Here is a 15135-nt window from a genome sequence, read left to right as displayed (position 1 = left end):
CAGGGGATCATCATTCATAAAACAGAATATGCCATACAAACTTTTTTCAGCATGACCCCTATTGTGGAATTTATTGAAATAAATAATAAATAATATTAGAGTCCAGAATTTTAAAAGTTCATGTAAAGGTACCTTTTCCAAACTTCCTAGAAACTGAAAGTAACTAGGATAACTCATTCAGATTTATCTGATTCTATTATGTTCTGGTCTATACTTTTGTTTTTTAAAATGCAAAGCTTCATGACCTGCAAATATGCTTCACTAGATGATGAGAGCATCTAGTCAGAGCAACCCAAGCTCCACCCTTCACTGGCTCAGCCAGTGAAGGACCTGCAGACCCTCAGCCACAGCCGTTGGCTCAAAGTAGGAGCAGGTGACCCGAGTTGAGCAAATAAGTGCCTTCCTGGGTGTTTTCTTGGAGACTGAGGAGAATATTGTTGTGGTATTTTTTTTTAACTGTGGTTTGCTCAGGGCCCTAAATCTCAATCGCTGCTAATAGTGGGCTATTGGAGAAAAAGTATTTCTCCGGTTAGACAGGCTAGAAAAGTAACCCCACATATATTTAAGAAATGCTGAGTAAACCTACTCTAGGTGGGAAATTGTTTTTCCTATCTCATATATGTATGAGTACTCACTTACCAGCTACTGGTCTTTAACCTGCCACCACGTATGTCTCATATGTTCCCACTAAGTTTAATACTTAACACTGCTCAGGATGGAATCAATATGTCAATGAATAGGATGATTACCAGATGCAACTGAACAATGGGAGTTTTTATCCAACCCCAGCTCACCTGACAACATTCATTCTTTCCTTTAGGCCCACTAAAATCCAATCTTGTGGTGGATTACCGTGCAAATACAGAGGTTGCTGAATCTGTCATGGATGTATAGTATCTTTCTCAAGTTTGCAAATGGCAATGTTGAAAGGAGAGCAAATGTGTGGGATGACAGAATCAGGACACAAAGGTATCTGGTCATGAGCAAATTTGAGCGTGTCAGCAACCAGGATGTTTCCTCACCATGTAATTTGGATCCAGAGGATCCGGGAGGTATCATCAGGAGAAGACAGAGGTATAGAGGCAGGCACACAACAGCTGATTTCTACTATTGGAGCAGGGATTAACTACGTGGTGTGGGACTCTAGTACAGTCCTAGGACTACTGGATAGAAATTACATGGAGGCAGGTTTGGGCACAGTGTAAGCAGCCTGTTGTAGCAAGGGGCTGAGTAACTCTATTGGATAATTATTTCAGGCAAGAGGTAAGGTATTGGTGACCAACATGGTTACTTCCAACTCTCAAATCCTCTGGCTACTCTAAGCCCTGTGATGGTGTCACCTCAGTGACATTTGTGCAGAGGTGACCCCCCACCCCCGGTTTTGCTTAGGGAAGTTTATGCTATTGCAGAGACCATAGCTTTCACCTACTGTAAAACCAGCGATTATTCAAGAATGTCGGCTCTTAGAAGGGAGTGGTAAGATAATACTTGAGATTGCAAATAGGTATGGACAGCATAATCCCTTTTAGTCAGAAAATATATGAATATTAATAGACTACAGTCAGGATGGTTATACACTCAAAGGTTAATGTGTAATTTGTGGGATTACAGGTGATTGGTTCTTATAAATTTCAAGTGAAAAAAGTATTGTTTTAAGGCAGTGACCTGGACTCATCTATTTATATGTATTCCTTATTATATTAGCCAGCTAGGCTTGCCATAACAAAATACTGTAGACCAGGTGGATTAAATGACAGAAATTAATTTTCTCACAGTTCTGGAGGATAGAAGTCCCAAAATCAAGATCCAGCAGGGTCATTTTCTGGTGAAAACTCTCTTCCTGGCTTGCAAGTAGACACCTTCATGTTGGGGAGAGAGTGATGTGGTATCTCTTCCTATTCTTTTATGGCCACAGTACTATCTGATTATGGCCCCTCCCTTATGGTCTCAATTAACCTTAATTACCTAAATACACTATCTCCAGATCAGTCACATTTGGGGTTAGGGCTTCAGCATATGAAATTTTTTGAAGGGAGACAATTCAGTCCATAGCACTTATGCTCACCACAAACACCAAAAATACTTGGTTCATAAGACAGTGAATTCTGTTCACGACAAGAATGAAACCAGAGGTTCAGTACTGTAGGTCATTAGAGGTTATTAAATGTCTGAGTTTATGCTCGATAGAAGATGTGATATGCTTAGCACAGTATGGGTTAGCAAGTGTCTCTTGCCCCTTTCCCCATCCAACCCCAACCTTGGGTGTCCCCTAACTTTAGTTGAAAAGCACTTTCCAAAAAGCAAGAAGAGTCCAGCTAAAATGCCAGCCCTTATACACCTTAGAAGATTAAATCAGACCCTGTGTTTTAATTTCCTCATTTCTGAGATAAGGGAGCTAGTCCACGTGACTTCTTCTCCCAAGGTTCTCTATGTCTATGATTCCAACTCTAAGGAAAAAGCACTTAGCATCCCTGTTGGGAGGCAGACATACTGAATAATATCCTGCAAACTGAGACGGAACTTTGAGACTGAAAAATGAAGCGAGCAGCTCCATAAAGTGCAATTATGAAGTTTCCTGTGGGTAACTTACATACAGGCATGATAGATAGGGCAGACAGATAATTCAGAGGCATTCACAGCTGCACTGCACACTGCACTGCCAAAAAGGGTACAGGGGAATTTAAAGGGACCAAAGCTAAAAGTAGAATCTGACTACCAACAGAGAAGCATGTCTGCACCAACTGGAATAGGAGTTTTTTCCTCTCCCCAGGGGTCTCATGACCATTAACCATCTATGTCAGCAAAAGGCACTCTTCCAGGTTTCATATCAGATGAAGGCAAGGGTAAAAGTTGATAGGGAACTCATCTGGCTTGGACTCACTCCTTGTAAATTAGGCTAAAGCTCAGTCACGTGGAAAGGGGAGGAGTTAGGACAGTGTGTACTAAGATGGAGCCGACAAAATGGAGTCAGTGTGGTTCACCCACACAATCCCCAAAGGCCCTCCTCTGTCCAGATCAGACAGAGGAGGGCCTTTCCCATGTGCCAAATCTGCTGAAGCAGCTTTCCTGCACCCATTTTTTTTTGGCTGAAAAGTACCCTTGTGTACTTTCATTCCTTAGAAGACCACCAGGAATGAACCACAGGAGCCTATTATAAACATACTGATTATATTTATTATTTTATGGCTCCATTACAAATGAAAATAAACTGTGAGAAGATGCAAAAGCATGCAACTTCATGAGATTATAAAGCAATAGAGGGAACAATTGTAGAAAGTTAAAAGTGGCTTATCTGGTAGGGGGTGCAAAGACTATAAGCACAAAGGTCATCCACGGTTAGATTATTGACAGCATCTGCCAGCTGGAATTTACGCACCAATGGAAGTTTTAAAGTGAATGTCAGGGAACGAAGGCTACCCCTGACCTCTTAGCCAGGGATTATGGGTGAGAAGACATCAGAAGATGCCTAAAATCTCTACAACGTTTTACCAAAAACAAGACACTCAAGCAATGTTGAAATTTGCTCTTGCAAGGAGATCCCCATTTTACGATGTTTGACCACACTCTTTCTCCTGCTGGATAGCTGGGGAAAAAATAAACACAAAAAAATCATTAAGAGGGTATTTACCTAAGATTAAGTTCAGTTTCTTCCAAAAGAACTCTTTGCCAAGTCATTGGAGGCTGCCATACCTTCTTTAAATTTAGAATGCCAAGGCACTACACACAAATCCTCAGTCAGGTATGTGTGTGTGCAAATTAATGAGCTGAACATTTGTTAGACTCAACTGTGTGTTTCTTTTTCCCCATTTGAGAGGTAGATTTATGCTGTTGCCATATTTACCATAGATCACTCTGAGACTGGGGGGCAAGTGAAGCACTTTCTTCAGATTTATCTATCACTATACGATTAGGAAGTTATGCCATTTCAGACAATTTTGACTAACTTTGGAACTTTCAAATAATGCTACATGACAAAACGTTTCCCTTGGCTTGGGGTTTCTCCTGCAGGCTGTAAGTGGGGAGGGCAAAATTGATCCCTTGATCCCTGGGAGACTTGAGTATACCCTATATCTAAACTGATTAGCTCACCTCATCTTGTCATCAGGTAGAGAAGGCCAAAACCACAGTTTGCATGACTCATTAGGGATGAGATCAAAGACCCAAATAGCTAGATGCAAAAAGATGCCAAATAACAAAAATCGGACAAAACTAAGATGTTTCTAATGCTATGTCCAATATTCCAAGATTGGTTTCAATGTGGGTTTTAGTAGTTTTCCACAAAAAGCCAGCTTTTTAAAATTCCCTCATTACTACTGGGGCCTATTTTGTGAGAACTACTTATATAAGCAAAGTAAAAAAGGCAATTATTTGATATTTTTTAATGTTATACATTAAATAATTCGTACTCTGGCTATTGCTTCCTTTGTGGTAAAATTTACTAGAAGAGTTTATTTACTGAACCTATTAATTTTCACCACTGTTTGTCTCAGAAAGTCCCCATGACTTACTTTCCTTTGAGGGAAGAGTGTTTTTTTCTTTAGTGTTAGTTTTCTTCAGTTTTGACTTGTCAAACTTCTCCACTTCAGACAAGTCTGGCTTATCACTCATCTTGACTAAAAGACCAAAAAAGAAAACCATTAAAAAAACTTATCTGGTAGAACTATTATCACACTAAGTAATAACAGCCAAAATTCTCACATTTAATATCAATGTGTATTTTACCTGCTGATTTTCAATAGGAAAACAGCAACAGATCTTAGAAAAGTCATATTTTTATTAGAATACTTTTTATTACCCCACATCATTACCCCATTTCGGATAGACAGTAAATGCCATTGGATCAGGATGCACTAGAAACCAAGATGTACTAGAAACCGGGAGCCAATATGTCTGACTTTTAAAGTCACAGCAAAAGTAAAATGGAGGTGATAGAAACACATGAACAGATAGGGATAGAAGAAAAAATAAGGACTGGGTTTAACCAGCTAATTAATTTGTAAGGAGATAGCAGTATTTGAGCACGTTCACTTTGTATTCAATTACTATGAGAGGGGGGCATTTTTCTTGGGGGTTAGGAAGCAGCACACAAAAAGGGGTAGCACAAATTGGACTAGTTTCTTTCCATTTCATCTGCCCAAAGACAGTAGATTAAGGGGCTACAATAAGAGGAGGGATTAAATCCAGTCATAACTAATTACATGTCTCACAATAACTCCTTATGGCACTGGTTTGTAAACGCTGTAAGACGGCACAGCTAATTATGATCAAACCAAGAACTTCAGCAGAATGGGATAAACTAGAGTTCATTTTTATTTTACCATATTTTCCCCTCAAGAGGAGAGGGTAGTAGATGAGGCTAGGAGATGAGGTGCCATGTGATCATTCGGGGTTTGTCCAGAAGAGACAATAGGAGACCCCTGAGCCCGGAAAGCAGAGCTCTCCTGCGCGTGCCTGGCCCCACCCTGGTGGGGTAAGACACGTCTAGTGCCCGGACAAGCATTGAGAGGCCCCCAAGCAGCCAGACGTCCCCAGAATGCCTCCCTTCCGTCGAGGTCACCCTAAGACCATCCTTTGACAAGCGATCAGAGGGGGGAAACAGGGACTTCAAATAATAATAACAGGGCTGGGTTCATAGACCAGTTTGTTAGCAGCAATCTGCTTACATTTCAAAATAAATATCATCATTGTCGGGAGCCCAGTCCAACCTAACAGCCACGGGAAGGAGAGAGCGAAGGGCCAGCCCCAGAGGGCCCATTCCGAGCCCCACACTCCTCATCCCCTCAGCCTCGGACTTGCAGCCACAGCGGACTGGCCGCTCTGGGGGCTCCCCCCTCGGACCTTCCAGGGACAGACCCAGGGAGGATTCCGCATTGCACGCAGAAGGAGGCGCTGTGAAAACAAAGGCGCGGACTCGCCAGGAGGCGCAGATACGAATCGCCCGTCCCAACCCCCGCCCCTCCAATTCCAGCAGGCCCGATACGCCAGCCCCGAGGCCGCCACGCCCTCCCGTCCCCACAGTCCTCTGGCTCTGGCGGGGCCGCACGTCCTCACCCGAAGGCTCGGAGACCAGGGAAAGGTAGACCGCTGAACTGAGACTGCTTGGTACACAGGACGAGGTTAGCCTTCCCATGCGAAACCCCGCAGTTATAAGCTACGTGACAGGCTCCACCCCCAGACCCCGCCCCAGTCCTCTCGGATTGCCCAAGGGATCCTAGACCCGCCTCCTCGCCCCTCCCACCTCTTTAGACTTGCTGACCTCAGTCTACTGTCTCCTCTCTACTCAGGACCTCACCCTTGCAACTGGGTGTTGATAGTGTCATACCAGATCCGCCTATCCAGACCACATCCAAGCCCACTGATTCCCCAAGGGATCAGTGGCTGGCCTACCTGCCCGCCTTCTCCCACTACTTTCATCCTGAGGGTCCACTTCCCTTCCTCCCAAGTACACTCACTCCTCCACGATAATAGTGGCCTCTACAATAAGCAGACACATTTTACCCAGTTAGCTTTGAACGTCCAAAACTCCGAGATCCAAGCTGAAGGAGCCGTAATCAGGTACTCTTGGCTTTTTATATTCAAAGGACCCTAAGTATGCGGTGACAACGAGTGATGCTCAATGTCTGTTCTGATCCTTGGCCAGGTGTTGGAGGAGGGACGCTCATGGAAAGGGTGGGTAGTTCAGGATCATTCACTCCCACAACTGGGCATTTCTGTGACAGTGGTACGCTCCTATGTAAAAGTCACATTTTCTAATTTTTCAGCCACTGAACATGGTAGCAATGTAATCAGAGGAGAATCTGCTGAGGCTATTCATCTATATATCTCTAATCCCGAGCACCTTGCTTGGTCTACAGTAGACACTTAGATAAATACCTGTCTTTAGTTTGAAGTAATAAATCCAGGATAGAGCAGAATTTTTGGACAGCAGCACCACCCAGTGTCTATGTTGGGAGACAAAAAGGAGACTCCAGTAGGTACTTGAAAAAACTAAATATTCAAGGTCATTTTCTGGATACTCACCCAGAACCTTAGAGCATTAAGGTAAAATGGAGATAGGACTATGTCTTTAGCTTGCATGCCATATTTTCCATAAGGCTCATGTATGGTGGTAGAGATCTACATAGATCAGCAATTACTCTCTCCTGAAGCATTTCTCAGGCCTTCCCCAGCTCTCTCCATTTTCTTTTCTATGCTCTTGTAGCACGATGTGCTAACTTGAGAGTTTTGTATGTTCATTGGAGGAACTGTTAATGCAGAAAGGCACGCTCATTCAACAAATAATATTCATTGAGTAGCTACAACGTTCCAGGCATTAAATATAACAAACACCAGGATTTCCACCACTCAGATTTGGATGCTGTTATATTTAGGTATATTTACTTTGTCTTTTTTTTTTTTGCGTTATGTGGGCCTCTCACTGTTGTGGCCTCTCCCGTTGCAGAGCACAGGCTCCGGACACGCAGGCCCAGCGGCCATGGCTCACAGACCCAGCTGCTCCGCGGCATGTGGGATCCTCCCGGACCGGGGCACGAACCCGTGTCCCCTGCATCGGCAGGCGGACTCTCAACCACTGTGCCACCAGGGAAGCCCTACTTTGTCTTTTTTTTAAGGAATAAAAACATTACCGAAAAATTGAGGTTTCCTTGACCTTCACCCCATTTCCATTCCCCTCCCACTTCCCCAGGGTTACTCCTATCCTGAACATGATATATAGTTTCTAGCCCATTTTTCTTTCACTACAGATTTATGTGTTTCCAGGAGCAACATGGAGCGTTCTGTGGACCAGTGCTCCAGGTGTAAGACTGAATTTCCATATCCCTTGGGGTTGACAGCAAGCCTCAGACACTCACCTCCCCACCGCTAGCCGAAACTTCAAAGTCTATCTTGAATCTATCTGCCTCAAATCCATCAGAACTCATCTCATCAATGTCCAACCCCACTTGTGTCAGTCACCACAAGAACCCCCATATCCCCGCGATACCCCTCAACTCCCACATTCTAACTTCCATAAGGCTGTGACCCCATTCTCTCTTTAGCTCACTTCTCACACCCCTTCCTTACTCCTAAAACACAATGCAACCTCAATAATTCCTCCATATCACCACCCTCTTCTCTGAATGTGACTTTCATTGTCTTGCCTTAACAGAAACCAGGTTCTTCCCTGAGGACTATGTGTCCCCTGAACCCCACTCAAGAGAAGTAGATGATTTTTCTCTCCCATCACCTTTGTACCACAGAGCCTGAAGCTCCGGTAAATGTCTTCCTTGCTTCTCACTGCTGCCTTTAGAGCATTCCTCTCCCACATCCCTGAAAACCTCCAGCTTTTGACAGCTTGTGTCACCAACTAGACTTCATTGCCATCATCTACCAAACCTCAGTGCTCCTCTCCCTTATTTCTCAAAGATTTTAGCTCCCGGAATTATGTCATTCCCAACAGTAGTAGTCCTGTCTTAATTCCTGGTGAGCTCAAGAATGATCATTCTGGTACACTGGCTCCTTCATTTCTCCTTCATGACATTGACCTTAACCCCAACTCAGCTACTCATTTGCATGGCCATACCCTAGGCCTTGTCACAGCAATTACAGCAATCCCTGCATAATCTCAATTTCAAACATCCCTCTTTATGACCATCACCTCCTCTTTTTCCAGCTCATTCCCTTTGGTACCCAGACCCCACTATCCTTTTTTGTGTGTGTGTGTGTGGTACGTGGGACTCTCACTGTTGTGGCCTCTTCCATTGCGGAGCACAGGCTCCGGATGCGCAGGCTCAGTGGCCATGGCTCACGGGCCCAGCTGCTCCGCGGCATGTGGGATCTTCCCGGACCAGGGCACGAACCCGTGTCCCCTGCATCGGCAGGCGGACTCTCAACCACTGCGCCACCAGGGAAGCCCAGAACCCACTATCCTTTAACCTCACAAAAATCTCCAGTCCATTGGTTTTGCCAGATTTCACCATCTCTCGGTCCCTTATTGTTTTCTCTCCCCTTCTTCCCTAGCTCAAATGTCATGCTCAGTCTTTATAATCACTCATTGACATATACCCTCCAGTCTCCTGCCCCTCTCTCACTTTGTTTCCTTCCCTGGCAAAATCATAACTCTAGCTAAGTCCAAATACACCTCAAGGAGCCTGAACTCACACAGCTAAACCTGGCTAGAGGAAAATACACAACCACAAACTTCTGAATTTTGAACTTTCCCCGGGCTATCAATATGTGGTACGATACTCTCTCGTGATGCTGGGCAGCAGCAGAGAGCTTCAGCTCCCAGTCAGCCACACGATTATGGGGTAAACAATTCATACTGATATACTTCCAATCATTCTGTACCCATTCAACTATTCTGTTTTTCACTTTCAGTACAATATTCAGTAAATTACATGAGATATTCAACATTTTATTATAAAAGAGGTTTTGTGTTAGATGATTTTGCCCAAATGTAGGCTAATCAATGTAAGTGTTCTGAGCACGTTTCAGGCAGGTTAGGCTAAGCTATGATGTTGGGTAGGTTAGTTGTATTTAATGCATTTTCGACTTATAATATTTTCAATTTACAATGGGTTTATCCAGATGTAGCTCCATCATAAATTGAGGAAGGTCTTTAGATCTCTTTCTCTCACACCAGTTCAACAATATCACTACAATCTCTCGCCCCTTTATCACCACCATCAATGTTGTGCTCTCTACTAGGTCGTTTCTATCAGGATACCATCATGCTGTTATTTCTTATCTTCACGTAAATACATTCTCATCATTATATATGGAATATATATATATTCTCTTAACTCCACTTCTGCAACTGCTAGCATCCTATTTCTTTGCTGCCCTTTGAGGCACATTTTTCTTTACAGATGTATGTAATATACACCTCCACGTGCAATATTTGAACACGAATATTTGAAGGCATCTTTTGAACCAGTTCCTGGTCTAAGACCACATTCCCCTAGGCTTTCTACCTACATCAATCTGGTGTCAGGAGGGAGCCCCAGACAATTTTCCTTCCATAGCCCCCTACCCTCTCTGCCTGCTCTCCACCTCACTCACTCTGCCCCAACCATGGTCTCTCTGCTGTTTCTCAAAAAAGTCACAGTCACTTTTGCCTACAGCCTTTTCAATGTCCATTCCATCTGTCAGGAACGTTCTTCCCTCAGATATCCACTTGGACTACTCCTTCACCCCTTTGTGATAGCTGTCTCTATTCACTGATTCCAATTTTTCTCCTCCTTCCTATTCTCATCTGAACACATTCCAATCAGAGGTACACCTCCACCACTCCACTGAAATTGCCATTCTCAAGGTCATGACTAATTTCTACATTGATCAATCCAGTGGTCAATTCTTAGTCCTTACTGGACCTATCAGCAGCATTTGGCACAGCTGATGAGCCCCTCCTCCTCAGTTCACTGTCTTCAGTTGGCTTCCAGGACCCCACATTCTCCTGGCTTCCTCTGACCTCACTGGCTGCTTCTTCTCAGTGACCTTTACTGGTTCCTCTTCTCCTTCCCAACCTCTTAAAATGGGAGTGCCCCCGGGCTTGGTCCCTGTTCTTCTCATTTCTATCTACACTCCCTTGGTGATCTCTTCCAGTCCTATGCTGTAAAACACTTTCTATACTGATAACTCTTAAATTCAAGTCTGCAGACCAGATCTGTATTGCTGCCTACTCAGCACCTCCACTCAGATGTCTAATAGACATCTCAAACTCAAAATGTCCCAGATTGAATTCCTAATCATTTTCCCCCAAACCTGCTTCTCCTACAGCCAGCCCCATCTCAATTGATGGCAATCATATCAGTCCATATGCTCAGGCCAAAAATCTTGACATTATCTTCAATTCCTCCCTTTCTCTCCCACTGTACATCCAACCCATCAGGAAATCATTTTGGTTCTAATTCAGAGTGTACCCAAAATCCAATCATTTCTTACCATCACCATTGCTACATATAAGGTCTAATATACCCTCATCTCTCATCTGAATAACTAAAATAGCCTTCTAAGAGATATCTCTGTTTTCATTCTTGATCCTCTATGGTTTATTCCCTACACAAAGAAATTAAGTGATCATTTTTCAATATAAATGAAATCCTTGTACTTCTCTGCTCAAAATCCTGAAAAGATAGCCAGTTCCATTCAGAGTGAGAAGCAAAGTCCCTACGAAAGCCCTACATTTTCTGTCTCTCCATTATATCTCTAACCTCCCCATCTGCTCTCTTCCTCATTCACTCTGTCCCATCTGTGGCCTCCTTACAGTTCCACAGAAAAGCCAAGCTCACTGTTGCCATAGGGCCTTTGGAGTGCTCTTTTCCAAGTTATCCATTTATTTAAATTCTCTCACTTCCTTCAAGGCTCAAATCTCACCATTTCAATGAAGACTATCTGAACTACCCTATTTAATACTGCAACCTGCCCATCCCTATTCTATCTGTCTTACCCTGCTCTGCTTTCATCATTCTCTAATGCACTATACAACTTATTTACTTGCTATGCTTATTGCTTTATTTCAGTCTTCCCCCATTGAAATGTAAAGTCCATGAGGTCAAGACCTCTGTTTTGTTCACTGATTTTAAGTACCTAGAATTGTGCACAAAATGAAGATTTGTTAAGTGAATTGTTTTCTCATGATTCTTGCTTCATGGTAAATTATATCACACTGTGTGTAATCATCTACAACTTGATTTTTTCACCCATTATGCTTTTTAGATTTATCCATGTTCATGCTATAACATATGTACATCAATTTTAACTGGTATATAATATTCCATTATATGAATAGTTTCCTTATGCATTTCCATTCTTGTGGACATTTGGGTTGCTTCCTTTTTTTCTATTAGAAACAGTGCTTCAATTCATATTCTTGTTATAGCCTCCTATTACTCTATAAGTGTGTTTCCTAGAAGTGGAATTGCTAAATGACGGAGTATGTTGATCTTCAACCTCACTGGACATTGCCAAATAGCTTGTCATAGTGATTGCACCAATTTACACACATATCAGCTATAGAAGAGTCCCCATTTCCCCCACATTCTTGCAGATAAGTATTTTTAAATTTCTTTTTACCAATCTAACAGGTGAAAATGAGCATTTCCCTAGTGTTTGAATCTGCCTTTCCCAGATTATTTCATGACATGAGCACTTTTTATAGGTTTTCTGGCCAAACTCATTTCTTCTTCTGTGAATTACCTTTTGATAACTTTTACCCATTTTTCTTTTGTTTGTCCTCTTAATATTGCTTCTTATGGGTGCTTAACATATTCTATATTCTAATTATTTGTCTGTAGCATATTTTGCAAAATTATTTTCTGCAATCCTATTTTGTTGGTTTGGTTTACAAACCATTCCTATTTGGTTTACAACAAGTGTAATTGGAATAAACCTGTTTAAGGAAAGAACAACTTTTGGTGAACATGCAACTCTACTGGTGGGAAAGTATCCTATTAGGCAGGTATTGAAAATGTTTTACTTAAGTATAAAATACATACAGAAAAATGGACATATCTTAAGTGTGCATCTTGATGAATGTTCACAAAATGAAGACACCCATATAAACAGCCCACAGATCAAGACCATCCTTTATCCATCAATTATCCATCCTTTTTCCACTCCTTTGCAGTGCCACATCCTTCATAAATCAATTTCCTGTATATGCCATTTCCAATTTTGTAACGGATTGTCAAGTTCCACAAAAATGGGCCTGTTAATGTTTTGATTGGAACGTTATTGGACTTATGGATTAATTTGAGATGAATTGCTAACTTATTGACATGAAGTCTTCCCATGCATAAATGCAGTATTGTTGGGAGACCCAATCCACCATGGGCCCTGAGCATCCCTGCATCTTCTTGCTGAGTATGCCAAAAATGCAAGTCCCTGAAGACTGTTTATCTGAGCCATTTCTCAGGGTCATGTTTGCAATAAATGATGAAGAAGTATCTCCCCACAGACAAAGAGAAGGCTTGTTTCTATTTTCCATAAAATCCGTGGAGCTTCCAAACTCATTGTTCCTCTCCTGTAATGCAATCCACTATGTGTGCAGCCATCTATCATGAGTCCTTTACATCATCCTTGTGAGACTTGGTGGAGCATTAGGAACAGATGCAAACCAACATGAAGCTCTGGTTACTGCTGTTGTTGTCAGTAATAAAGTCCTTTGTCTCTCACCCAAGAGTCTCATGTCTTATGCCAGAATCCACGAAACTAGGGCAGGCTGATGTCTTAGTTTGTACATAGGCAAAATCCCAGACCCTGTGCAGGTCTTGACAAGTATATTTCTTCACTTTCAGATATTTTTAAATGTCCTTTAGTACAATTTTATACTTTTATGTGTAATGGCTTGTTCATATTTGTTAGCTATCTTTTTAGCTGCCTTATAGATTTGGGGGCTACTGTGAATGGGTTATTTTTTCTACTGAATTTTCTAACTGGTTGTTGAATTCTACATCCTTTTCAAACATCACTAGTTTAGCTATTCATATGGAATAATGTATTTTTCCCTCAACAGACTGTTGGCTTCTCTTGAGAGCAGAAACCATGACTTATTTATGTCTGTATTCTTCCAAAGAAATATTTAGTTCAATGCACATTTATTGAACAACTACTATGTATCAGTTGCTAAATAAGGAGTGAGAGGCATTTAACCATCAATAAAACAGGGTACCTGCTCTCAAGGAGTTTATAAAATGTGAAGAAGACCAAAACATCCACAGACTATTACCATTAAGAAAGTTATATGATGCATGATAGCAGAGATATAAACAAAGTACTATGGAAGTAGGGGCAATTCAATGTGATTTGGAGGATTATAGAAGTTCTCATACCATATGGTGTATTTGAGTTGGGTCTCACAAGGTAATCAGCATCTAGACTGGTACAGATGGAAAGCAGGGGAAGGGAGATGACTTCTCATACCATGCCTGGCATTCAAAGTCATCCACAATTTAGCCCCATGCTATTTTTCTGAACCCAGATGTTTAGTCCTCGAGGGGATAGGAACTAGCCTCTTATCCGTTAACGCTTTCCCAAATTCATAATATTTGAGTTCCCACCTGTTGCTTTACATTGTAACACACTGATTAAAAGCAGAAGATTTAGAATCAGATAAATTTGGATTCAGGCCCAGGCTCTATAACTTACTGACTATGAGATCTTGGGCAAATGAAAACTAGTAATAGTGCTTATCTCACAGGATTGTGTGATAGATTAGGTAATTCTTGTAAAGCTTTAGTATAGTACCTGGTACAGAGTATGCACTCAGTATACATTAACTGTTATGAATGGTAACTCTATTTTATCCACCCCTCTGGTATTAATTCTCAAGTCAATCAAAACACACTTATTGTATATCCACAATGTGTAATAGATTGTATTCGATATAATGAAGAACAAAAAGATGAATAAGACCCTTCCTCTGCCCTCAGTGACCTGTCAAGTAAAGGATATAAAATATGTACACAAATAATCATGAGGCAAGGCAAATTAAAAGACCTGGACTTTCTCTCTGGCCCTCCATAGCATGAGGAAGTTGGAACATGATCACCAAGATTACTTCCAAGTCTAACATGATTGCATGACTTCTATGATTGTAAGTGCTACATCAAGGTTACTAAGTACCAGGGGAAAGTGGAAAAGAGGTTAAACCCGATTCTACCTGGGAGAGTCGGGGATGCCTGCAGAGAGGAAATGACATTTGAATTGTGTTATAATACACGGGTATCACTTGGTGAGGGAAGAAATGGGAGGAATGGAATTCTGTGAAGAGAGAAAAATAAGAACAAAGGGAAGTGTAGGGCACACTCAGGGAATACCCAATAGTCTTGTATGGTTGGAACATTGGGATTCATAATGTTTAAGTAGGGGAAAATATAGTGGAAGCAGTAAACTGGTGTCAGATCATGGAGAACCTTGAATGTCATGTTAAACCATTTGGATTTTATCTATAAGCTGTTCACATTGGAAGGTGGTAAAGAGATCTGTTAAAAAGAGTTGTGGCAGTTGTTCAGGTGTAAAATAGAAAGGGGCTGAACAAGGGCTGTGGGTCTAATAATAGAAAAGAAAGGACAGAAATCTTTCAGCATTTTCTTTTTCTTTTTTTTTTTTTTTTGGCCACACTCCGCAGCTTGTGGGATTTTAGTTCCCGGACCA

General features: G+C 41.9%; 1 protein-coding gene across 2 annotated transcripts in view; it reads right to left on the bottom strand.

The window, feature by feature from the left end:
- Window positions 1-3186: 3186 nt before the first annotated feature.
- The window catches only part of TMSB15B (thymosin beta 15B), a 28021-nt gene continuing 16072 nt past the window's right edge, over window positions 3187-15135 (bottom strand). The window contains exons 1-3 of one of the 2 annotated variants that reach the window (XM_060086771.1): window positions 6052-6133; window positions 4509-4613; window positions 3187-3583 (exon numbers count right to left, since the gene is read on the bottom strand). In XM_060086771.1, coding sequence (XP_059942754.1) covers window positions 3546-3583; window positions 4509-4613; window positions 6052-6130 — 222 coding nt within the window. In that variant the 5' untranslated portion in view covers window positions 6131-6133 and the 3' untranslated portion in view covers window positions 3187-3545. Of the gene's footprint in view, window positions 3584-4508; window positions 4614-6051; window positions 6134-15135 lie in introns of those variants that run through there. The other variant, XM_060086772.1, reaches the window with a different exon arrangement.

This window comes from Mesoplodon densirostris, chromosome X (genome assembly GCF_025265405.1).
Source record: "Mesoplodon densirostris isolate mMesDen1 chromosome X, mMesDen1 primary haplotype, whole genome shotgun sequence".
Classification (NCBI taxonomy): Eukaryota; Metazoa; Chordata; class Mammalia; order Artiodactyla; family Ziphiidae; genus Mesoplodon; species Mesoplodon densirostris.
Note: the sequence above shows the minus strand (reverse complement) of the source record. Positions and strands in the feature narration are given on the sequence as shown.